At 42.2% G+C, this 24,695-nt stretch overlaps 1 protein-coding gene across 2 annotated transcripts in view; it reads right to left on the reverse strand.

Annotated features, from left to right (window-relative positions):
• The window catches only part of PLPP1 (phospholipid phosphatase 1), a 116,537-nt gene that overhangs the window by 12,048 nt on the left and 79,794 nt on the right, over positions 1-24,695 (reverse strand). For both annotated transcript variants that reach the window (XM_061617990.1, XM_061617981.1), the window contains exon 4: positions 15,992-16,049. In XM_061617990.1, the coding sequence (XP_061473974.1) occupies positions 15,992-16,049 (58 nt within the window). The remainder of the gene's footprint in view (positions 1-15,991; positions 16,050-24,695) is intronic.

Here is a 24,695-nt window from a genome sequence, read left to right on the forward strand (position 1 = left end):
ATGAGCTGACCTGGCCAAAGAGGAAACCAATCAATCAAAGTTTAGGTATTTTACAAGGTTTAATTACCCATACCTTTCTATTCCCTCAGCTTTGAGCAGAAAGAACTGCCTGTGGCACACGTCATGTTCGCTTAAACCATAAAAATATCTACAAGCTGCATTAAAAGTGGCCATAAGCTTGTTATTTGTAATAATTAACAACAAGAAAACTGTAGCCTAATGACATTTTCCACACAGATGAAGAGGATAAGCTTTTCCATTGTGTGTCTCAGGTCACACAGCCCTTTGGGACAGGGAGGAAAATATTGCAAGGAGATTTGCTTTCAGTTACAATAGGTCAGCTCTCCACCTCTACCACCAAGACTCTTCATTCCAAAAGAAAACAGGTGATGTTCACAGAATAGAAGGTCACAGATTCAAAGAACTGGGTGGGCCCTTTTCAGCCATCCCACTGCTCAATGCAGGAAATCCCAAAATAGAACATCCCCAACAAAACGGTTATCCAGCCTCTGCCTTGCAACCTCCAAGAGAGGGAGGTCAGGTGTGGGGAACCTTTGGCCTTGCACATGTTGTTGAGCTACAACTCCCATCAGCCCCAGCAAGCATGCCCAATGGCTAAGGATGATGGGAGTTGTCATTCAACAACATGTGCAGGGCCAAAGAATCCCCACACCTGCTCTAGGTGATTGGCTCCATTGGTAAACTGCTCTTACAGTAAGGAATGGTCACCTGAGACTGACCCTCCTGTAACTTAAGCCCATTAGAACTACTACTGATCTGCAGCACGAGACAACAAGTCTTTCACCTTGTCTATGCAATAGCCAGTCAAGTATTTGAAGAGTTCTATCTGTCCTTCTCTCCCCCCCCCAAAGCCTTCTCCAGGCAAAACATAACCACTTCCTTCAAGGAATTGCTTTCTATACCCGTCTATACTCTTTGCCATTCCTTGAAATCATCCCAATTTGCATATACTTTTCTTAAAGTGCAGTGCCCAGAACTGGACTCGGGACTGTGGATGATGTCTGAGAAGCAAATAATAAAGTGGAACTATTACTTCCTGTGACTTGAAAATGATAGTCCAAAACTTAAAGCACCATGGGACAACTTCATAAGCTGTTCTCCACAAAGGAAAGCACAGACACTGAGGAAAATGTACAAGCTTTCTGTAAATTGTCCATCAGTTTCTCATACACACAACTTTTTCACTGTATGCACACTGCATAAAAGGCTAGCAAAAAAGGCACATGCGCAGTCATATATGCACAGCTTTCACATGGTTTTCCTACACAAGTACTTTTCCATTTGAGAAAGTCATAACTTAAGCTGACGTTTAACACAATGCAGAAAAGGTCTTCATACATCGGTGCAAATCTAGGTCTTGTGTTGCTCTGTGATTGGCTTTGAACCAGCAATTAGACAGAACACAACCACTGTGACTACGAGTTTGATATATTTTACGCACATATAGTAAAGGATCCACGTTACACAGAGGTAACTCCTCCAGCACTTCAAATAAGACTAAAACATTGTTTATAGGCTCTAATAAGTAATCATCATTACCAAACACAAAGATTACAGTATGGAAACAGATACAGATCTGTGTTTCACTTAGGGGCAAAACAGACATGACATAGCAGAGCCATGATTGTATCTCTCTCTCTTATTAAGAATCACTTAAAAGCAGCTGCATGGGGCTTGGTTTCACTCAGAGAAGCAATGCTCAGGGAGGCGGTTTATGTTTCAAGTGCCCCACAAGCTGTTGTTAGCCTTGCTTTCAGCAGGGCAACCGGGGGGGGGCAGGCACTGTACAGGTACCAATATGTTTTCAGTCTAGGAAAAAGGATCATTGTCTCATTTCATCGTTCCCAAAAGTGTAAGAATCCCAAGAGTAACAGATCTGCCAGAGCTGGTTAAGAGATGGCCATCTATCTCTTTGACAACTCCTAGGTCTTTGGATTAACAGCAAACCTGTCAAGTCTTTCAGCACCTAAATTGAAACTACAGCAAAAGATTGATAGAGAGTCTAGAGTTACGCCAGAGCTGGCTCTGGACGTGGGAGGAATCCTCATTAGCAGATAAGGTGGCTTCTTTCTGCACCCAGTAGGGACACAATGGAGGTTTGTGTGGCCACTGTCAGGTTCATGGCTTGATATGCATTACAAGCACAAGACCATGGTGAAAGTTGTAAAATTCCAACAAATGGGTGGATTAAATTCAAGGTTGCCATATCCCATATCACAGACAGCATCATTTGCCTCTTATGCAAATCACACCCACTAATAGCTCATTTTAGCAAATGCTTCACCATTCTCTTCAATACGCTGGAGTCAGTGAGAAGAGGACTGTAACACAGCTTTGAATTAAACCTTAAAGTCTTAACTTTTATATATTTATATCTCTTTACTTTCTTCTCCTGTACACTTAGCTATTGCTACCATAACAATTTCATATATCACACGCACGCACACAGAGAGCACAGTTGCAATTCTCTCAGTGCTGGTCCTTGCGTAGCCAACACAGCACCACCTACATGCACCAAGGATATATCAGCAGGCTTGGAGAACCCCAGATCCTCTGTGGTGCAGAGTGGTAAGCGGCGGTAATGCAGCCGAAAGCTCTGCTCACGGCTGGAGTTTGATTCCGACGGAAGGAGGAAGTAGAATCTCTGGTAAAAGGGGTCGAGGTCCACTCAGCCATATACTGGGGGGTAAAGAAAGATAAGAAAAGAAACAAAGGGACAACCCTCCAAACATACATCCACAACACATTGAAGTCTGAGCATGCTCAGTGGGCACAGAATAATGAATGTCTGTTGGAGGCAGGAAGGAAGAAAATGGGAAGAGGAAGAAAGGAGTCTTGGAGTGCTGAACAGAAGCACAATGGAAAAGTTTGCCCTCTTCATCTATGCAGAAAATGCTATGAGACTGTAGCTTTGTTGCTATTCATAATTACAAATACAAGCATAAGCACTTTTGATGCAGCATGCAACATTCTGCTGCAGTTCCCACTTATTTAAACATTTTCTGCTTGTGGGTGGCTTGGGGGAGAAAGCCGCAGAAGCCAACTTTATGTACCTCCTTTTTAGTTCTCAGAAGAGAAGAAAGAGTTCTCTCCTTAATCTTCTTTCCAAAATCACATATTTACATGCTAAAGTAGGTAGGCAACCTAGCCCTCTCCACATCAGCTCACCTCATGGTTCAACAGTGCTAGCTTTCTAAATCCTCTAAAATTCAAAGCTGGAAACATCACACTGCAACAGACAGCACGATTTCCAGGAGATGAGGCTTCAAAATACCCTGCACAGCTTCTTGCCTCCACCACCATGGCCAGCAAAAACAAAATTATGAAAATCAAGCATCAGTGTATATTTGCATAATTTATTCAACTCAAAGAATTCAACTATTCCTAATGCATAAACATGGTAGTTCATGGTACACACAGTCCCAATTACAACCTTCTCCTAAGGAACTAATAAAGGCACAAATGGAAATCCCAGTGAACTACTGCTACTACTAATCCTATGAAATTGCACCTGCATGAGTCTAGAGACTGTTTGGTAGTGCCGTTAAATAAAGAAAGAGCACAGAAACTCAGCGTCCCTTCCAACAGAGACTGGTAAAATTAAACCTCTTGATTAGTGTAGGCCTATGTTGCCTTGTAGCAGCTATACAGAGAAAAATTGATAGCCATTGGGACACGTGAGTCTACAGACTTCGAGTTCTTCATGCTAAACCTGAAGGTCTCAGCTCATGTCTTGTTTGCTTGCTGTCAGGAGAGGGTCTCAGTATTGAGGTAACATGCATTGTTGAAGGATCAGTACTACTTGCTAGGGCCAAATGGCTTGATCCTAAGATCACTACAAAAAAAATTGCTTTGCTAGATTAAACTGAGAACCTATCTAGTTCATCATTCCATTTCCAGTATCAGTCAGCCAAACGCTTCTGGGTACTCAGCAAGTAAATCCTATGCAAATGAAGTAATGCTCAAGATTCTACAACAAAGGCTCTTGCCATATAGGCAGCAAGAAATGCCAGACATCCAAGCTGGATTTAGAAAGGGAGGAGGCACCAGAGATCATATCGCAAACATACATTGGAGAATGGAACGGACCAAGGGATTTCAGAAGAAAATCACCCTGTGCTTTATAGATTACAGCAAAGCCTTTGACTGTGTAGATCATGAAAAACTATGGAATGCTTTAAAAGAAATGGGGGTGCCACAGCATCTGATTGTCCTGATGTGCACCCTATACTCTGGACAAGAGGCTACTGTAAGGACAGAATATGGAGAAACCGATTGGTTCCCCATCGGAAAGGGTGTGAGACACGGTTGTATTTTATCACCCTATTTATTTAATCTATACGGAGAACATATCATACGGAAAGCGAGATTGGACCAAGATGAAGGAGGTGTGAAAATTGGAGGAATATCAATAATTTAAGATATGCAGACGATACCATACTACTAGCAGAAACCAGTAATGATTTAAAATGAATGCTGATGAAAGTTAAAGGGGAAAGCACAAAAGCAGGACTACAGCTGAACGTCAACAAGACTAAAGTAATGACAACAGAAGATTTATGTAACTTTAAAGTTGACAATAAGGACATTGAACTTGTCAAGGATTATCAATAGCTCGGCACAGTCATTAACCAAAATGGGGACAATATTCAAGAAATCAGAAAAAGGCTAGGGCTGGGGAGGGCAGCTGTGAGAGAACTAGAAAAGGTCCTCAAATACAAAGATATATCACTGAACACTAAAGTCAGGATCATTCAGACCATGGTATTCCCAATCTCTATGTATGGATGTCAAAGTTGAACAGTGAAAAAAATGGGTAAGAGAAAAATCAACTCATTTGAAATGTGGTGTTGGAGGAGAGCTCTGCGGATACCATGGACTGTGAAAAAGACAAATAATTGGGTGTTAGAACAAATTAAACCAGAACTGTCATCAGAAGCGAAAATGATGAAACCGAGGTTATCATACCTTGGACACATCACGAGAAGACATTATTCACTAGAAAAGACAATAATGCTGGCAAAAACAGAAGGGAGTAGAAAAAGAGGAAGGCCAAACAAGAGATGGACTGATTGTATAAAGGAAGCCACAGACCTGAACTTACAAGATCTGAACAGGGTGGTTCACAACAGATGTTGTTGGAGGTCACTGATTCATAGGGTCGCCATAAGTCATAGTCGACTTGAAGGCACATAACAACAACATACAGTAGGGCCCCGCTTTACGGCGTTTTGCTTTAAGGTGTTCCGCTGATGTGGCAGCTTTCATTTTCAATTTTAAATGTATTTTTTGCTCTTTTGTGACGTTTTGCACCATTTTCGCACGACGCGGCCCATTATAGTGAATGGGATTCTGCTTTACGGCGATTTCCGCTTTACAGCAGGGGTCCGGAACTGAACCCGCCGTATAAGTGGGGCCTGCCTGTACTCAGGAAGCAGGACATGAAGGTGATGTCCTTTTCCCTAGTTACATGCTAACTCCCAAATTAACTTTAAGGACCTGTTTACAGAGCACAGATAGCAATACTGCAGAGAACAGTTAGCAACACAGGCTGCATACACACCATACAGTTGTTTATTTAACAACAATTATATACCACTTGATTGGGGAAAAAACCCTTTTACAGAACACATTGAAATTATCAACAAAACAGTTTAAAAGCACATTTAAAGCATATTTCCCCCCCCCCCCCAAAAATCCTAAGAATGGTAGTTTGTTAAGGGTGCTGGGAATTGTAGCTCTGTGAAGGCTAAACTATGGTTCCCAGCATTCAGGGTGTGTGCTTCCAATGTATGATGTGTACGCACCCACAGACATAGACATGCTACGAAGCGCTCAAGCCAGGCTTGCAAACAGCCATTTGCCTGCTTACTTACGGACAGCAAAAATTGCTACCAGTCAAGCAAAGTTTGGATGGATAGTATAAAGAATGTGTTCTTTTCTTCTCCCCACCCAGGCTGCTGACGTGCCACAAATTACTTCATCAGTGTGCCTGTTAAGACTAGCTAAAAGGTATGAGATAGTAACTCTTGGACTACAAGCTGCAAGGACGGGCCGAATTATACACCTATCTTCAAGTCGCTACCAAGCCTTGGGAAGGCAACACTTTTGCTCTGTCAAATAGTCTCACCAGCTTCCACGGGCAGCAAGGAGAACTACATCTCCCCCCCCTTCTCTTTTTACTTTATTAGGAAGGTAAGTGCTCATAGCAGCCCAGAGCAGATGTATTAACAACCTCAATGAAAAAACAAAGTTATCTAGTAGCTTTCTTGATGGCACACTGCCATGTAGTACCCACTGGGTAAGTAAATTGCTAGGCAAATTTAAAGAGACTTAAAGGGAGTTTGATTCTGTAAGCAATCTTGTTTCTGTAGTGTCTGAAACAAAGGAGCCATATCAGCACCATGTGAATGCCAGAGGCTATGGTTACATCCCATGTCAATAGCAGGCACAATACAGATCTATTTGCATTTCTGTGCCAAAGCCCAGCAATAGGCTAAGAACGTATGCAGTCAACTGCCCTCTGAAGTATGTGGTCCAATATGGATCTCTATTATGGGTAGTTTGTTTGCTGACTGCCAGTTTCTCAGTGTACTATCCAAGCCCGTGTAGCCTTGTCTCCTGGGATACCCCTACAAGAACAGTGAGTCCTGAATAACCTCTATAGGAGTTTTATTTTTCTGTGCCTTGGGGGGGGGGAGGGAGGGAATATACCATTCTCAATAAACGCAAATACTAAAGACAAGATGACAGCTGCATTTTCATAGGCATGGATATGTCCAATTTCCATGTCAAGTAAATCTTTCCATTCCTGAGTCAGTAAGATTCAGGACAGCTGCCCAGCTAACCAGAAGTGAGATTCCAAACAAGAACGGAGAAGGGACCAAAAATCCACATCTTTGTTCCCTTAAAAAAACTTTTCTTCAGAAATTAGATGTTTCATCTTTTTTTTAAAAAAAAAAGTCAATTTTGCATTTTATTCGTAAATAACTGCCCCAATTAATACCAGCCAAAGAAAAGACTACATTTCCTCAACTGTCAGCTGGGGAATAAACATGAATCATTCCCTTCTCTTTAAATATAGACAACCGCTTGCAGCCAGCCTGTTGTACCCTGTAAGGAAGCAAAGAGGAGGGAGTGCCATTAGCTTACTCAGTTAAAGCATTCCCCACTCATTAGTTATCAACTTTCAGTATTCTGAAGGCGTAGCCATGTTCACTTCAATGGGAATAGCACCAAAAATATCTGGGGGTGGGTGGGATTGTAATCAGGAGTTGAATTTTGTGCAGAAGGCCTGCAAGCTCCCATCAAGTTTATGTACTAAAAACAAATTCCTAGGCTCAGAATTAATTAAATCTATGTGAATGTCTTTTGCATGAGGCTCCAGTTGGTGGATCTCAGGACTTTAGTGTTTTGTTTTTTTTAAAGTAGAGCCCACAAGTCTGAGATCTGCTTTCCCCAATTTTACACACATCAGTAAATTAGTAATACCCCAAGACATCTGGATTGTACCTGATGCGTTGGTGGACTGATAATTAAACAATGTAGAATTTAGGGCTCCAATTAGCAGCACTATTGTGCTACCCTGTTCACCAGTGTCAAGGAACAGATCATTCTTCAGTGTAGCAAGTCTCCAGCTCCTAATGAGATAATGGATCATCCCATTTCATTTCAAGAGAAAAACTGGCAGAGATTATTTAGTGTGCTCAAACCTAACATTTGCTCCTCACCAGTCAACCAAACAGAGCAACTTGGCATCTCAGCTGACCACTAAACTTTGGGAGCTAGTAGCTTCTCAAAATGAACCATGCCCCAAACTAATAGGAGGAACTGAAAAGGAGAACGCTGATCCACAATTTCCCTCTGGGGATTTCCTTTTGTCTTCCTCCTTCCCAAGGATTGTTTCCCACAGGGTTACATTCTGACAAAAATGTTGCTTCCATGTGAAAAGCAAGTGACTTCCATTGATCGATTGTGACATACAATGATTCTTCCCATTGTGTATACCACGGCAATTTACATGTATGTATAATCATCTGAAAACTGACAGAAGAGTGCACACCTACTGTGGAATATAGCAACTCACTGCTCAAACCAGACTATCTGAGCATATGGGTTTATGTACTTATGCATGCATGACATATTATGAAAGATACAAGTTCTTACATATGCAACTACATATATTCCTGTTTAAGAGTTTTCTTTCATTGCTGGATACATATTACTATAGTAAAATTACTATTAACACTATTACATTATTGAATACTTATTTCTGTTTGAGGTCCTGGGACAATAACGCATGACAACCTACACACAGGAGTAACACAGATTTCAACACTGAAGTTATTTCCATATAAGGAGCTTGGAAGTATCACTTATCTCTGAAAAACTAAGGTAATCTTCAGAGGCTCTGCTCAGAGTGCCTCTACCTCCTCCTCCAGTAACTGGGTGGCAGCAAGGAACAAGGCTTTCTTGGGTGTGACTCCTTGCCTCTAGAACACCCATCATCCTCTCATGCGCCAGGGTCTCCTTCTGGCTGTCTTACACAAAGAGACGGAAACCAGTACTGTTTTAATATGAGTGGATGCTGTTCTGTTTTTTTTTTTAACAATTTATAAAAACACACATGGTACATAATTTTCACAATATTTTACTTTTTTATATATGAGATTGTTTAATTTAGTTGCTTTTTTTAGCTGCCACATGAATCAGTTTTAAATTAAGAGGCAGGATATACATAATATTTTAGTTATTTATTTAAAATAAGTAGCCCCAAGTTTCATATTGAGAAGGAAGCAGAAAGTCAGGTATGCCTTGGGTGCAAGAGGTGCTGAAAGAAAAAGAATCAAATTGAACCCTACATATCTGCAACAATGGCAGCACAGTGGCAAAGGCATTACTAATTTTCATTTTTATATTGTTCAAAGAGCTTCACTTACATTACTTTGTCATCCTTACAACTAGTAAGGGAGGATAGTTTTTCCTCCATACTGCAGATAGAGGACCGAGTGTAGCTTGCCTAAAGCTATGTAGTAAAGCAGGGGCAAGAATGGCCTTAAGGACTTCTGGGTTTGTACCTTAGCCTTTGCCACTATGCACTATGTTACACCTCCACTATTGAAGGCATATTGGGTTGTATTCAACTTTTACTCGGAGCAGACCAATTGAAATTAATGGCCATGACTAACTTAGATCTATTGATTTCAATGGGTCCACTCTGAGTAAAGGTTAGTTAAATACAACCCAATATATCTCTGAATTCCAGTTGCTGGGAATCACAGGTAGGGAGAGTGCTCAGGTTCTGCTGTGGGCTTCCCATAGGCATCTAGTTGGCCACTATGAGAACAGAATGCTGGACTAGATGGGCCTTTAACTAGATGGGCCTGATCCAGCAGGCTCTTCTTATGTCCTTATGCAATACCAGGTTGCTCGCCTTCCTGGAATTTGGGCTGGAAACATCTGCCCTCTGATTAGCCTAGAGGGGCATATCAGACTGAAGAAGTTAGACTCATCAACAGAGGGCCATGGACATAGTTAACTTCCCTGACATAATCAACAGTGGCACTCTCAACTGCAGCACTATTGACTGATTCAATTATTTTGGATGGGGGGAAGTGAAGTCTGGTCCACCTTTTCCTGTAGTCAGCATCCAAAGCACTTTACAAAACTTACAAAATTAACAGAAACACACAAGTACATCAGCTAAGCAAGCAGTGATGTTGCCCCACAGAGCTCAAGAAATATCAGACAATAGTGGAAGGGCCTCTAAAGCAGGTGATTAAACAGCTTAACATCTACTCTCTATAAAGAGGAGAGGGATTTAGAGAGAGGGCACACAGAGTCAGAGCACCTCCATCCTAGTGTGCCACCTTCCTTGAAAAAGGGCACAGCAAAAAGTAAAGCCTCTTAAGCTCAACTGACACATCTCCAGATATGTGTAACTGTTAGGAATAAGTCAGCAAACATGCAAGGGAGATACGTGTGCATTCCCATCCCCATCCTTGCTCTTGAAAAATGAGTGACTCATTATCCCAATGACCATCTCCATACTCTGGACCACAACAGTTATGTGCAAACAAAGTCTTACAAAGCAGTTTTGTACACATGCTTGTATACAAGCAGGTCTAAATTGCCTCTTACAGCAAGATCAGTGCAACTGGAGCAGGAAAACCCCAGAAGGAATTAACACGCTGACACAGACAGTGGCTGTTATAATTCTGGGTTTATGGTTCAGGAAGCTGATTTAACTAACTGACAAACTGCGGGTTCTTCCTGAAGGCCAGTGCAAACACTCCCACTGAAAAGAAGCTGCATGTTCTTGCAATCTGGAGGAAGTGACTGCCAATGGACTGAGAAGAATCTGGGATTCTATGGGTTTCTCAAGCAGTCCTGCAGAGCTGCCAGTGTGGTACTATCATAGCCTTTTTGGTTGGGTTTTTGTTTTTGTGTGTGTGTACATGAGTGCCTGCACAGTCAGTCACACTAACATAAGTCAGATTCCTTCAGCCCTCCGGAGGCTGAAATTTCAAGCGTCTGGTTATGATTAGCCCAGGCTGTGAGTAATGCCACATGTTAGGAACTGGAGAGTCACGAGCAGCACACAACTGCAGCTGGAATCAAGCATGCAAGCGGTAAGAGAAGCTGGTCAGAAAGTACATTTGAAAAAAAGGTTATCAGATGCATAAGACTTGACATGGGGCCAGTGGCAGAACTCTGTGTTGCCACATGGAAAAATTAGGAGCCGTGAAATGTCTACACAGAGAGAAAGATGATCACATCTGTATCTTGTAAGCAGCAAATTGCAATAACAGGCAGAACCAGCCCTGGGGTAAATCCTTCCTTATTTCACAAGACATAGCCACTAACTCATTAAGGACTAAGAGCATTCCAAATAGAGACAAATTCCAAAGAAATTCTCAAGGGTCACTCTTGCTTATCCTGGTTAATCCCCATGGAGGTGAGGAGACCCGTTTATTATGCCACCACCAGAATACATGATAAAGTCGTAGGTCTTTCTGCTTATTAATCCAACATTTACATAAGTAAATGAAACTGGGCAAAACAGTGCAGTTGCCTGTTCTGCAATCTGGCTGCATTGTGGGTGGCCTTGATAGGCCAGGAGCAGCAGACAACTAAGACTGCAGAAAAATTCACATTGTGACTTGTCTCCATCTATCCATACTGTTTTGGGAGGCAAGCTCATCTCCATGTCAGCAAGGCTTTGTTGGAGATTTGTTTTGCCCCCAAGACCTCCAAACCCAAGTCAAACAAAGGAGCAAGAGCTGCCAACTGCTACTCAAGCAACGAGACCACGAGCAAAGGAGGATCAGCCTGGCCTGAAATGGATAAACACGCCTGGTTCCAGCTCACCACTTCATTCTGGCCCTGAAGAACCAATCTGCCTCCCCTGCTTTTTCCCTCCACAGCCTTTAAATCCTTGCCTTTTAATTTGTAAGCCTAATGGCAGAGCCTCTGTCTCAACTTTTTTTTTTTAAACTGGCATGAGCCACTTTGGGAGATAATTGTCTGAAAAAGTGGAATAAAAATACAAAAATATATAAACAATAATTCTCTTTACCATATAACATCATGCCCAACTCCACAGCAGTGAAGCAAATAGTTAAGATGGCTTGGGACCAAATTCTGAAGTACTGCCATCTCCAACATGAACCTACCTGCAGTTTAAGATCTTTCTCAGAGGCTCCACTTTGGATTCCCATTTGAGATACCGGGAGGAGTGCAGCTACCTAGAACAGGGCCTTGACACCAACAGTACCAACACTTTGAGACTCCCTCTTGGCCAAATTCTGCTGGCCCCTTTACTGCTGGCCTTCCAAATGAGGCTAAGGCAGTTCTATTTCAGAGAGTTTGAGGGGCTCCCCAAATCTGAGTTCTAGACTGTGTTATCATTAATATGCCAATGACGTGCAGCTCCACTTCCCCTTTTCATCACAAGCAGGTGTGGTGGTGAAGGACCACAGGAATGGCTGGAAAACTGAAGCTCAATCCAGAAAAGACAGGCGCTTTTAGTGTATGGTTCCTCTGTCCAGATAATTGGTGTTTAGCCAATTCTGGGTGGAGTCATATCACCTCCCCCTGAGAAAGAGCAGGTTTATAGCTTGAGGGTGCTTCTGGATCAGTTTTCTGTTAATGAACAAGTGGCCTTTGTGGTGTGGAATGCCTTCTACCAACTTGTCCTTACTCTGGTATTCTTGAGATTACAGTACTGGAATGTGTTATGTGTGGGACTGCCTTTGAAGACTGTCCAGAAACTGCAGCTGGAACAGAATTCAGTATCCAGACTAATAACAGGGGCCAGTTGATCCAAGCATGCACCACAGATTCTGGCCCAATTGCACTAGCTTTCAATATATTTTGGCCTATAAAGCCTTATGCGGCTTGGAAACCCAGGATCTTATGGAGTATCTTTTCCTGCATGACTCTGCCTTGACCCTTAGTACATCAGAGGCCATTCTCTGAGTACCCCCTCTGGCAGAAGTATGGAGGTGGCTACAAGATAGAGGATCTTTTCAGTAGTGGTTCCCCAACTATGGAAAGCTCTCCCCACAGAGGTCTGCCTGGCACTACTATCTTTTCAGCACCAAGCCAACCTTTCCTCTATTCTCAGGCATTTTGATTGTTAACTTTCTGTCCTGTTGCTTGATGGTATTGGCTAGTTTGCTGTTTTAATGATGACAGTACTGTGTATGAGAGGAATGAGGGTTTAATTGTTGGGAATTAGTGTGTGATAACTTTTAATTATGTGCATTATACAGTATGTCTTTTTAAATATTTTACTCATTTGTATTTGTTTTAGGATGCCTTGATAACTTTATGGTATAAGAAGGCAAAGAAAAAAATTACAATTACTAGTTGTTTTTTAAAAGTATACATTCAAGAATTCACTCCAAAAGAAAATAAAGAGCAAATTCACATGGACATTATGTACCAAAGTCAACCTGAGAAGCACTTTGACTAACTAAACTAGTCTTCAAAATTCTCTAGCACACACAAACATTTTGTACATCCTAATGCAACCTATTTTTCTGTAAAATATTTTAGAATGTGGCCAGTTGTGATTTGGACATGCACTGAGGCATTCCCAAGACTAACTCAGCACATCAAAATCTACTAGAAGTGTGTACTTCTGTCTTTTTGCCATGTAAAAATGGTCATGGGAGTCACTAACCCCACTGATTTTGGGCTCAGTCCTCAGTTTCCTAAGGGTAAGTAAGGATTAAGAACCTCTACCCTTGGATCGAGGTGAGCAAGGAGGCACATGTTCCTTGCATCAAAACAATGTTTTGATGACATATGTTGCCCATGTAATATTCCAGTTTCAACCTCAAACATCTCCAGTTGAAGGATTTTAGAGCAGGCAGTGCCAGGAAATTTCTCTGTCTTAAGAGAGCAGCTGCCAAGCACAGGAGACTAGATGAGCTATGGACAAAGAGCACCTTCAAAGGGCAGGTCTGTTACACAGATAAAATTGGTCAGGGTCAGCAGAGACTTTTAAGACATCACTGTCAATAGTATTGCCACTGTCCATGACCAGATACTTTCATTCTATATACTGCAAAGAAGGCGACTTGGAAGCCTACAGTTCACATGTTTCAAGAACAATAACAAAGCTAAGAGGTCTAATTTCAAGAAAGAATCAGTCAGTGCCTAACTCCTAACCGGAAAAAGAGGTAGGTAATTTTATTAATGTCACTACAGGCTAGAAGTTAGATTTGTCATTCTGTTGGGAATTGAAGCACTCTTAACATTTATCAGAGTGATAATAAAACAAATCCTGCAAATAGAGATTGTGCCCTGGAAACTGGGTGCAAGTATTAAGTGTTCTTAAACAACAAACATTCTTCCCAAGAACAATCCTACAGCAAGAAGTGTTTCTACAATTAAAAAACAATGTTTTAAAACATTTAAGCTTTCCAGTTTCTAATAAATCTACAAGACGTCTACAGAGCCATGCTGGGAATAATTTGTGAAATGTATTCCTACATGCCTTGCTGAAACAGTGCAGACATTTTAAAAAATTATTTGTTTGCTTAAATACACAGACATGAAGCTGGAGTCTCCGTTTTGATTAGATTGCCCCATCTGTTTTGGCAGTTACTTCTCTCTTGGCCAAAAATAAACAAGAACAAATAGCGAGAATGTAGCTTATCAAGACTGGGTGGCAATTGCAAACTGATATCTAAATTGCAGACGCTTGTTAAACATTTGATGGACATATTCCTGCCTCTTCCTTCCTTGCTTAAAGTAGAGCCAGGCTTAGCCTAGGAGGTAGAACCATCACCCAAATCTCCCAGACAAAGCGTGAAATTCGGAAGAGAAGGCCTAAAGTGGCTCTGCTAGGGAAGAAAGAGCCCCAGTGCTTCTTACAAGGGTGGTTTGGTTTGCCAGGGATGGAGACAGGAAGAGAAGGAGACTCCCCACCCATAAAGGGAGTCTATGCTGCTTACATGAACTGCCTAAGCTGCAGAGAAGTGGCAGCTGCTGCATTCTATGAGTCAATCTCTGTCCAGGGTTGGCTCAGCCGTACTGGCGGAGTGAACTAGGGTGTCACAATTCAAGAATGCCTGTCATATCAGAAGTTGCGTGCAAGGCCAGGCTCTTGAATCACTGCTGGCATGGCTGATACCCTACACAAACTGAGTGCACCCCAGTATCTTCTGTCATGATAGTCCTGGGATACATTTTCTGCTCATGCAGAGACTTGAGGTCTACAAGTTTGATATCAAAGTCATTCATTTCACTCGTATAAACCCAAGTCGTTCTAGACTCTTCCCTGTCACTTGAGGCTCATGTAGCCTCTGTGGCACGGAATGCGTTCTACCAACTTCGATTGGTAGCCCAGCTACGTCCCTACCTGAGTAAGGAGGATCTTACATCAGTAGTACATGCTCTGGTAACCTCACGTTTGGATTACTGTAATGCGCTCTACGTAGGGCTACCTCTGAAGACGGTTCGGAAACTACAGCTGGTGCAAAATGCGGCGGCCAGACTGCTAACAAGAACGAAGCGGTCTGACCATATAACACCTGTTTTGGCCCGCTTGCACTGGCTTCCAATACGCTTCCGGGCCAAATTCAAAGTGTTGGTATTAACCTATAAAGCCTTATATGGCGCGGGACCTCAATATCTGTCGGAACGCCTCTCCCGCTATGAACCGGCTCGTACACTATGGTCTGCTACGAAGGCCCTCCTCCGGGTCCCGACTCATAGGGAGGCCCGGAGGGCAGTGACAAGATCAAGGGCCTTCTCAGTGGTGGCTCCCGAACTATGGAATAGTCTCCCCAAGGAGGTTCGCCTGGCGCCGACACTATCATCCTTTCGGCGCCAGGTTAAAACCTTTCTCTACTCCGAGGCATTTTAATTTTTTGTTAATGATTGTAATGTTTGTAATTTGATTTTCGCCTTTGCTGTTTTTAGACTGTGAAATTTGATTTTAGACTGATGTTTTGTATTATATTGCATTTTATTGTATCTATGTTCACCGCCCAGAGAGCTATTGCTAGTCAGGCGGTATATAAGTTTTAAAAATAAAAAATAAATAAATAAATAAATAAGTGTGTTCCATTTGCTATTACCATCTTGAAAACGTGTTTTCCAAACATGTTGTTGCCAGGCTGAATTGGGAGAATACAAAAAGGCCAAAAGAAGAAAAAAGAAACCTAATCATCTTTATCCCCTTCTTCATCTTCCCTGCACGTTCTTTTCACCTACCACCACCCTGGACAATTTAAGAAAAAGCCGACCTAACATGCAGTTGCCAAACATTACAACCTTCAAAATATCTCAGAGCAAACACCTCTGACCCCACCCCAACCTTTTTTTTTTCTTTTAATGCTTCCTTTGCACAAGCAGCCCAAAGGAAATGCTGATGTAGCACATGTTTCAGCTTCATGCTATGCAACACAAACAGATTTTTTTTCAATAACTGGCTGCTAAAGAATATACTTACTGCTAGGAACAGCATGCAATACATGGAGAATGAAGAATGTCCAGAGTAAAACGACAGTCTGAAAAACAAGAGAATGATCACATATTGATGACCTTTTATTATATAAAAAAGTAATTCAGCATTCAACACTCAGCAATCTCCCTTTGTAAAAAAAAAAAAGGAAGAAAGATAGACATAGCATAGAGATCTACATGTATGAGATCTACACGTTTTGCAAAATCCAAATGTAACAGAACTCACTGGGAAGTCTTGGGCAAGTTACCACCTCCCACCCTAACGTAAGAACGTAGGAATCTGCCTTATACCAGGTGAGACCATTGGTCCATCTAGCTCAGTACTGTGCACACTGAAAATACTGACTGGCAGAGCTCTGGAAGGGATTTCTCAGCCTCCCTGGAAAAATGCTGGGGATTGAACCTGGAAACTTCTGCATGCAAAGCAGATGGCCTGCCACTGAGCAAAGTGCTTTCACCTTAATCTCCCCTACAGGGAAGTTGTTAGGAGAAACTACTGTTGAGCTCTGTGGAGAAGAATGGTAGGACACAAACATATAAAAGCAAACATTTTGTTTAGCAAGGTAGAAAGAATCTTTCATACATTTATAACTGGCTTTCTTCCAGAATGGAACCCAAGGCAGCATAAATGTAGTTTCCAGGTCCCCCCATCCAGGCATTGTCCAGACCCAAACCTGCTTAACTTCAGTAATACAATGGACTCTTGTGCTTTCTGACCATATCCTGGAACCCTTTTACGTACAAGGGTATACACAGATGTAAGGGGAAAGCCCTTATTGCATGTGTGTATTTTGTCCCACAAGCACATGAAGTAAGAAACCAAATTTCTAATGTGTTTATCAATGTGGAGTAAAAGTACATAGAATTATTTAGAACAGCGTTTATATGGTTGCTTAGAGACTTCCAAGAATTCCATGTGCATTATCTTGTTACACTCCAACCCCATAAGGTAGGAGTAAGGAAACCCCCCCGCCCCCCGGGCAGGCCAGATCTGTATCTGCCTTACCGCTTGTGCAGGACAAACTGGACAGGTGGGTAGCCAGCCTATTACAGTGTCAGGTGACGAGCGTCCTGAGCTTGCTCCAGGATGACAAAGGGGTTTGCACTGAAACCCCCTTTCCCCATCCTGGAGCAAGGCACAGTGCACTTTGCTCCACCAACGGAACAATGGGGAGCTCCCTTTAAGCTCCCAATATTTCCTTTGAAGCCACATTGGTACCTGCCCAATGTCTAATGTCACATACGACATCAGGTGTGGAGCAGGTGGGTGTGGTTTGTCAGGAATGGCCTGATGGGCCAAACAGAGATCCCTGGCAAGCTAATGTTGATACAATAGCTGGAGATTCCCCAACCTGCTGTATGACTTGGTCTTATTACCTGTGCACTAGGATGGGATGGGTGGGCTGAAACTGACAGAAAGAGAGCAGCTTACCTAGGCAAGTTTGCAGCTGAGGTCAACATTCAAACTAGGGACTTAAAAACTATCTTGATTCGTTTTCTGTTCTTGGATACAAGTTTGCCATGGTAACATACAGCCTTACCACACAGTTTGGGAAACAGCATTCTGCCTTGGTAATATTCATGCATTGACTACAGTATATGGATTCCATTTTTGTGCTTTTATTTGTTCATATCACATACACACACTCCTCATTCCAGTGCTCAGACTATGGCCAAAATCATGTCTTTCAGTGCAACTTCAGCAAAATTTACTGATGGCATCCAAACTCCAGCTGGAAATAGAATCTGTCCCTTATTAACCTGTCAGTTCCACAAGCATTTTTCTCTCTTCTTCTCCCCCCACCTCATAGTTTTAATATTTTAAACAGAGAGAGAGACACACACACGCACAGAGAGAGCGACAACAGAAAGACCTGCTAAACATTCCTTTGCAGGCAAGCAAGTCCCTTCTTCCAAAAGCAGCTGTGAGTCGGAACATTCAGTCTCCCCTGCAAGCCAAGGCCCTGAATATCCCAGTCTCCACTCAGTTTTAGTGAGCATAAATTCCCTTGGTCTTCGCCCTGCCACCTTTCCCACCAACCTCACCACTGGATAAATAAGCATTCCCCAAAGTGAAAGGACCCCGCTGGTGGAAACATCAAACCCTTATTTTATTGTATTCCCCTGCTCTCCCTCATCACATACTTAACAGATTTAAATCATCCCAGTAGCAGTCATACATCAGGGCTTCAGAGCTGTCAGGATGTATATTATTGTTTCATGACAACTGGCTTCACATATTTTTCTCTTGGAAGGGTTTATTTCAACAAGTCAGATAATACAAACTCTGAGTGCATATTTTATTTTGACTTCTCACTCTGGCTCATTAAGTCTAATGTTGACACTTCTTTTTAGAATAAGCTATTTAAGGCTGTGAAGGATCCTCTAACATAAGGGTAACTTGCACCACAGCCTGTTAGAGGGTTCACCTAGCAGGAAATAATCTAGCATGGATTCTTTCAGTGAGTACACATGTTGAAATACATCTAATAGGATCCAAATGAAAAGCAACACCAAGACAGTGGGAAATTCATACTTTAATGCTTTGACATAGATATAACATCCAGCATGCAGACTATGTCAATTTTTACTAAAGAGGTCTGTAAACTTCTGAAGATGTTCTGCAGAGTTTTTGCAAAGCCATCATCATAATCATGCTGCCATAAAATGCCACATGTTTTCTATTTTAAAAATAATAATCATGAGTTTGACAGCTTTATGTTCCAAGTAATAATATGACCCAATTACGTTAAGCATTTCAGCCTGTTACTACAAACTCACATTTCACACAACTGGAAAAGAGAGCAGAGGCTGAGTTAACTAAAGGAAGGATTGTGGGCAGGGAGAAGGGGTATGAGAAGATGGGAACAGACGGAACATTAGGAACACTGTTGGTGGATCTTACAAGCTGTGTCCAGAATAGGTAAATGAGACAGATGAACAAATGACCACCTGGCATATTACACTGCAAGAAATCTAGGTTTGCGACAAATGTAAGCTCAGTGTTGTCACAGGGGCCAATCAGGTGTGTAATGGGAAGCCCATAACTAGGGTGTGTGCACAAAAGCCTTCTCTCACGTCCCCCAGCAACTGGTATTCAGAGGTATAATATGATGATTCAATGTATATATTTTATGATATTTACAGTAGAGGTTGGTATTAAGCTGTATACGGCGAGTAGCTAGTGAAGGGATGGGGAGTGACTGAGATGAATGTTGGTGAATGCTGTGTGTGATTGGTTAAAAGAATGGGGAATGTTGCTTTACATTTGAGTAAATGACAGTTGACAGATAGGGAACTGTTCTGGAAGAGATAAGGAGGAAAGCCTGGCTGGGAGTCCAGAGTCTGCGAGTTCAAATCCCTGCTCGTGTCTCCTGGGTGTCAAGGGCCAGCTAAAGATCACCCCCACAGTGAGTGGCTGAGGGTGTTACATGCCTTGCCACCTGTGCAGCCGTGGGCAAGCTGCATAGTCCCAAGGAGCCCATTGCCCCCCAGCTGGCAGTTGCGGACAAGGAAGGGGCTGGCTTGTGCAGCTGTGGCAAGCTGAGCAGGCCCTAGCCAGCTGGGGAGGACTAGCCTCAGAGGGAGGCAATGTAAACCCCTCTGAATACCGCTTACCATGAAAACCCTATTCATAGGGTTGCCATAAATTGGGATCGACTTGAAGGCACTCCATTTCCATTTTCCATTTTATGAAGGGTAGGGTAGACTTGAGATATATAGAGCTTGGCAGGATTTTACATATGGCATTTGAGGAACTTAACAAGTGTACCTTATAAGAACTGTAGAAAAACAATTTGTAACCACACACTTGAGAAACTGAGTTTAAAGTATTCTTGTTTGTTCTTATTTTCTGTTAAATAAATCTATTTGGATAAATAAATCTGTTTGGTTACAAATTGTTAAAACACGCCTGGTTCTTGGCTAGCTAGTATAAGTGTTGGCAAATTATAAGCAAGGGTTTGAGACAAATGACAGCAGCGGAGTTTACCTCAGAGAGATACAGTCATAGGTTAAGGGAGCAACCCAGAGCTGTGGTCTTGTAAGGACATAAAGATACACTGGGGGGGGGGAGATGTTGAGGTTTTCCTAGTGCCTGAACAGCAAGGAGAGGCATTGCTTGGCTGTATGGTGCGAGGTGAATTGTATCCCTTCCTGTTAGAGGCTGAGTGATAGTAGGGGGATACAACATATTATACAGCCAAAAGAGCAGCTGTATACTATAGCCAGTGTGGATTTTTCATGTTCCGCAATGTTAAATTGAAAATACCCCCCTGCCGTCCCATTCGGATGCTTCCCATAAGCTCATTTCAAAACAAAACCTTACAAAACTTCACGTTTTCCTTTTGGAAAGGAAAGGGGCTTCCCCTCTGCCCAGTCCCCACCCACCCAATCTCCTCCCCTCCCCCTCCCCTCCTTGCCTCTCCCCCAGGTCAGTGTTGGACTACGACCTGTGAGACCAGGGTTCGAATCCCTACACAGCCATGAAGCTCAGTGGGTGACCTTGGGCTAGTCACTGCCTCTGAGCCTCAGAGGAAGGCACTGGTAAAACCACCTATGAATACCGTTTACCATGAAAACCCTATTCATAAGGTCACCATAAGTCAGGTTCGACTTGAAGGCAGTCCATTTCTGTTTTCAAATATGATTGCACAGAAATAAATCCCATTGAACTCAAAAAGTATGCAACTGATCAAACCCACCCTCCCTTCTCCTTCCTATCTCCTCCCTCTTGCCCTCCAATCCCCTCCCCCCCTCCTCCCCATGGTCAGTTTTACCTATCTGAACAGGATGGTTCATGACAGATGCTCTTGGAGATCACTGATTCATACAGTCGCCATAAGTCGTAATCGACTTGAAGACACATAGCAACAAAAGCATGATTGCACAGGAGTAAATACCATTGAACTCAATAAGCATGCAAATGATCAAACCTGCCCTCCCCTCCCCTGCCCCTTCCTTTGCCCCTCCCCCTCCAATCCCCTCCTTCTCCATTCCCCTCTTTCTGCTCACCTCCCTCTGCTCCTCCCCCATGGTCAGTTTTACCTATCCTAACCATGATTACATAGGAGTAAATCCCACTGAACTCAATAAGCATGCAAATGATCAGGCCTGGCTTTCCCCTCCTCCCTCCTCCCCTCCCCCTCCCCTCTTCCTTCTTCCTCATGATAGCACGGGAGTAAATCCCACTGAACTCAGTAAACATGCAAATGATCAAACCTGTCCTTCTCCTCCCCTCCCCCTCCTTCCTGCTCCTATTCCCCTCCTCCCCTCTGCCCTTCCTCCCCTCCCTCCTCCTCCCTCCCATCCCCTGTGGTCAGTTTCACCTATCCTAAGCATGATTGCAGGGGAGTAAATCCCACTGAACTAAAAAAACATGCAAATTATCAAACCTCTCCTCCTCCACTGCCCCTCCCCCTCCTGCCTGCTCCCCTCCCCCTCCTCCCCCCTGCCCTTCCTCCTCCCCCTCTCCCCATCCTGTGGTCAGTTTCACCTATCCTAAGCATGATTGCAGGGGAGTAAATCCCACTAAACTCAATAAGCATGTAAATGATCAATCTATTCTCAGCAAACTTGCACAGGATCCCATTTCTTACCTCCTGGATTTAAAAGCAGAGAAATTCACTAATAGGCAAAAAACCTTGCGGTTTAAGAACGTACCTATAGTCAACAGATACTTCTATCAAACTTTAAAAATGTGTTTTTAAATTGTTTTCAAATTGTTTTAAATTGTGTTTTTAAATTTTTTTTGCATTTTAAAATTTGTGTATTTGTTTTTAATGTTTTTAATTGCTGTAAACTGCCCAGAGAGCTTCAGCTATGGGGCAGTATATGAATGTAATAAATAACATGTGCCTCTGAGCATAAGGGAATGGTGGCAACACCTGTAATCAGCCCAAATAATAGAAAGAAGACATGTGCTGTACTGATCTTGTTTTAGCAGGGAAGAAGCAACATTATTAAGACAGTTGACATAGTTCAGATGGTCACTTTAAATATGTCTGATTTACTTTGCAATTTCAGTGAAGTTTCCTATAGGAAATCATTTTCTTTTGCTTCTATTTCTGTGAATATGTGAAGTACAGCAACACTTTGCAAAATTTACACTAAAAAAACTCCAAAAATAATTATGGAATAATGGCACTGGCTATGCTGCAGAATAGTCTCCAGTGGACATCAGGAGTGTCTCAGTTTGCACAAGATAAAACGGTGGAAGGTGAAGTATATTCTAGGTGTGCTCTGTGTTTTTAATTGACCATGCCCACCTTGTCTTAAATCAAGTGGTTTAAGCATAGATGCCTGAAAACATGTATCTTGGGCAGGCTAAGTTTGTTTTTTTCCAACAGCCAGAGTAATTCCTGAAGGAGCAACACATTGCAATCAGTCTGATCTTACATTAAACTGCAGTTTCAGATTCAACTGTTAATGCACCAAAAATAGAAATAGAACATAACCTCCAATTTGAAACACAAAAAGCTGTCTTCACCATCATATGACACTGACCAATAAAAAGTCTTTGAAATTAATAAAAATAAATTTGGCACAGGTTTCTAGGATGAATAACAAGAGAAATACAATTTTCTAGTTTAGATTCTCTGTAGAAACAATAATAATACAGGAATGAAACAATGTAAGAACTCCAACAAACATACAAAAATGTAATTATCTTTGGAGATGGCAGGTATTGCCACCACTCACCATATGCTCAGAGGCACTTGTTACCAAATTCTTCCAAGCTACACAGCAAGTGGATTGGACTGTGAAAGACCAACCTAAATTGTCTTTGCATTTTGACAAATTTCTAGGGCAGTCCAATATCTCAGAGAGGAGGTCAGGTCTCCTGCTCCCTGGTGCATTCACTAGAGCTGCCCAATTTCCCTGCTTTTTAAAGTTTGATAGAAATATCTGTGGGCTATAGGTATGTTCTTAAACTGCAAGTTTTTTCGCCTATTAGTGAATACCAACTCTGATACTGGGAGGTAGTACACGGCCTAGCAGCCATTGATAGCCTTATCTTCAATGATCTTGTCTAATCCCCTTTTAAAGCCATCTAAATTGACAACCATTACTACATCTTAAAATAGTAAATTCCATGTGCTGTGTGTGAATAAGTACTTCCTTTTGTCCTGAATCTTCCAACATCCAACTTCAAAAGATGACCCCCAACTTCTAGTATTACAAGAGGGGGAGAAACGATCTATCCTCTTTCACCACACCTCTGTCACGTCTCCCTTCTATCATATTATACAACTTTATAATGCCTCACCCTTTCTTGCCTTTTTTCTTACTTGCTCCAAACAATGTGGCCTTTCTTCATAGAGGAGCAGCTCCAGCCCCTTGATCATTTTGATTGCCCTTTTCTAACTCTACAATATCCTTTTTATGAGACAGCAACCACAACCCCACACACAATTCCAAGTGTGTTTACACCACAGATTTACATGGCATCATGATATTGGCAGTTTTATTTTCAATCCCTTTCCTAATGATCTGTAACATGGAATTCACCTTTTTCACAGCTGCCTCACACTGGGTCAACGTTTTCATCAACATATCTCCCATGACCCCAAGGTCTCTTTCCTGGTCTGTCACCATCGGTTAGACTCCATTAACATACATGTTAAGAGTTTTTTTGAGGGGGGAGCTGCCCCAATGTGCATCACTTTACACCTGCTTACAATGAATCACATCTGTCATGTTAATGCCACTTCAGCCAGTTTAGAGAAATCCTTTTGCAGCTCCTCACAGTCACTTTGTTTTTGTAATGTATATGAGCAGAGTACTGAGTAGTCTGAGCTGAGTGGGTGTGTTTACCTAAGAAGTAGGCTTTTGCCCTGCATTTGAATCACTGAGACTTAAGACTTAGTAAAATAACAAAAGGCTACTTTATTTATAGAAATACATAGTAGATAGGAAAGGCATACCTAGTTCTAACTAACTAAGTTGGAGGTGCAAGGCCCAGACTTGGGTATTGCCCTCATGGTCCAGGAGAGAACAAAGACAGAGATGTCTCCTCTCTCCTCGGACAGTCAAAAGAAGAAGACAAAGGAAGGAGGAACAGATAAGCTTTCCTGAGCATATCAATTTACAATGGACAGAAGTTATGTAGAGAAGATCACAGGTAAAGGAAGGCAAGCCTAGCCAGCTGAAGGACCCTAACTCTAACTTCCTTCTGGAATACACACAAAAGAACCTAAACAGGAGGTGCTCTTGCCCTACTTCCAGCAGTTTTTATCACTCTGAAACATTTGGTGCCATCAGCAAACCTGGCTACCTCGCTGTTATTATATTAGTTCATTTTTAATATTTTGTTTATACTGCAGTTTATTTGGAAGGTGGGGGAGTAAGTTTATGCTTTGGTTACACATGTCCTGAGTCATAATGGTCAAACTGTAGTTTTTCTTGGAACTTTGCAAACAACCATTTTAGTCGTTGCTTACTGCCCAAGAGGTCCTTATGCTGGGACAGGTTGGGTACCACAGCCTTCAAAACAGTTTGTAATTTGGTCAACAAGAATGAGTGTTGATTCTTTTTTTTTAACCCAAACATGAAAGAGAGTCACTGCATGATTTAACCAGCTGCAAACTAACAAACTGCACAGCACATTCTCCTCTTATATGATTAGGACAAACCTTCTTATGCTTATGCTCCAAGTACAAGTGCAGATTCCTGAGAACAGTTATAGCAAC

The sequence above is a fragment of the Rhineura floridana genome, chromosome 1 (genome assembly GCF_030035675.1).
Source record: "Rhineura floridana isolate rRhiFlo1 chromosome 1, rRhiFlo1.hap2, whole genome shotgun sequence".
Taxonomy (NCBI): domain Eukaryota; kingdom Metazoa; phylum Chordata; class Lepidosauria; order Squamata; family Rhineuridae; genus Rhineura; species Rhineura floridana.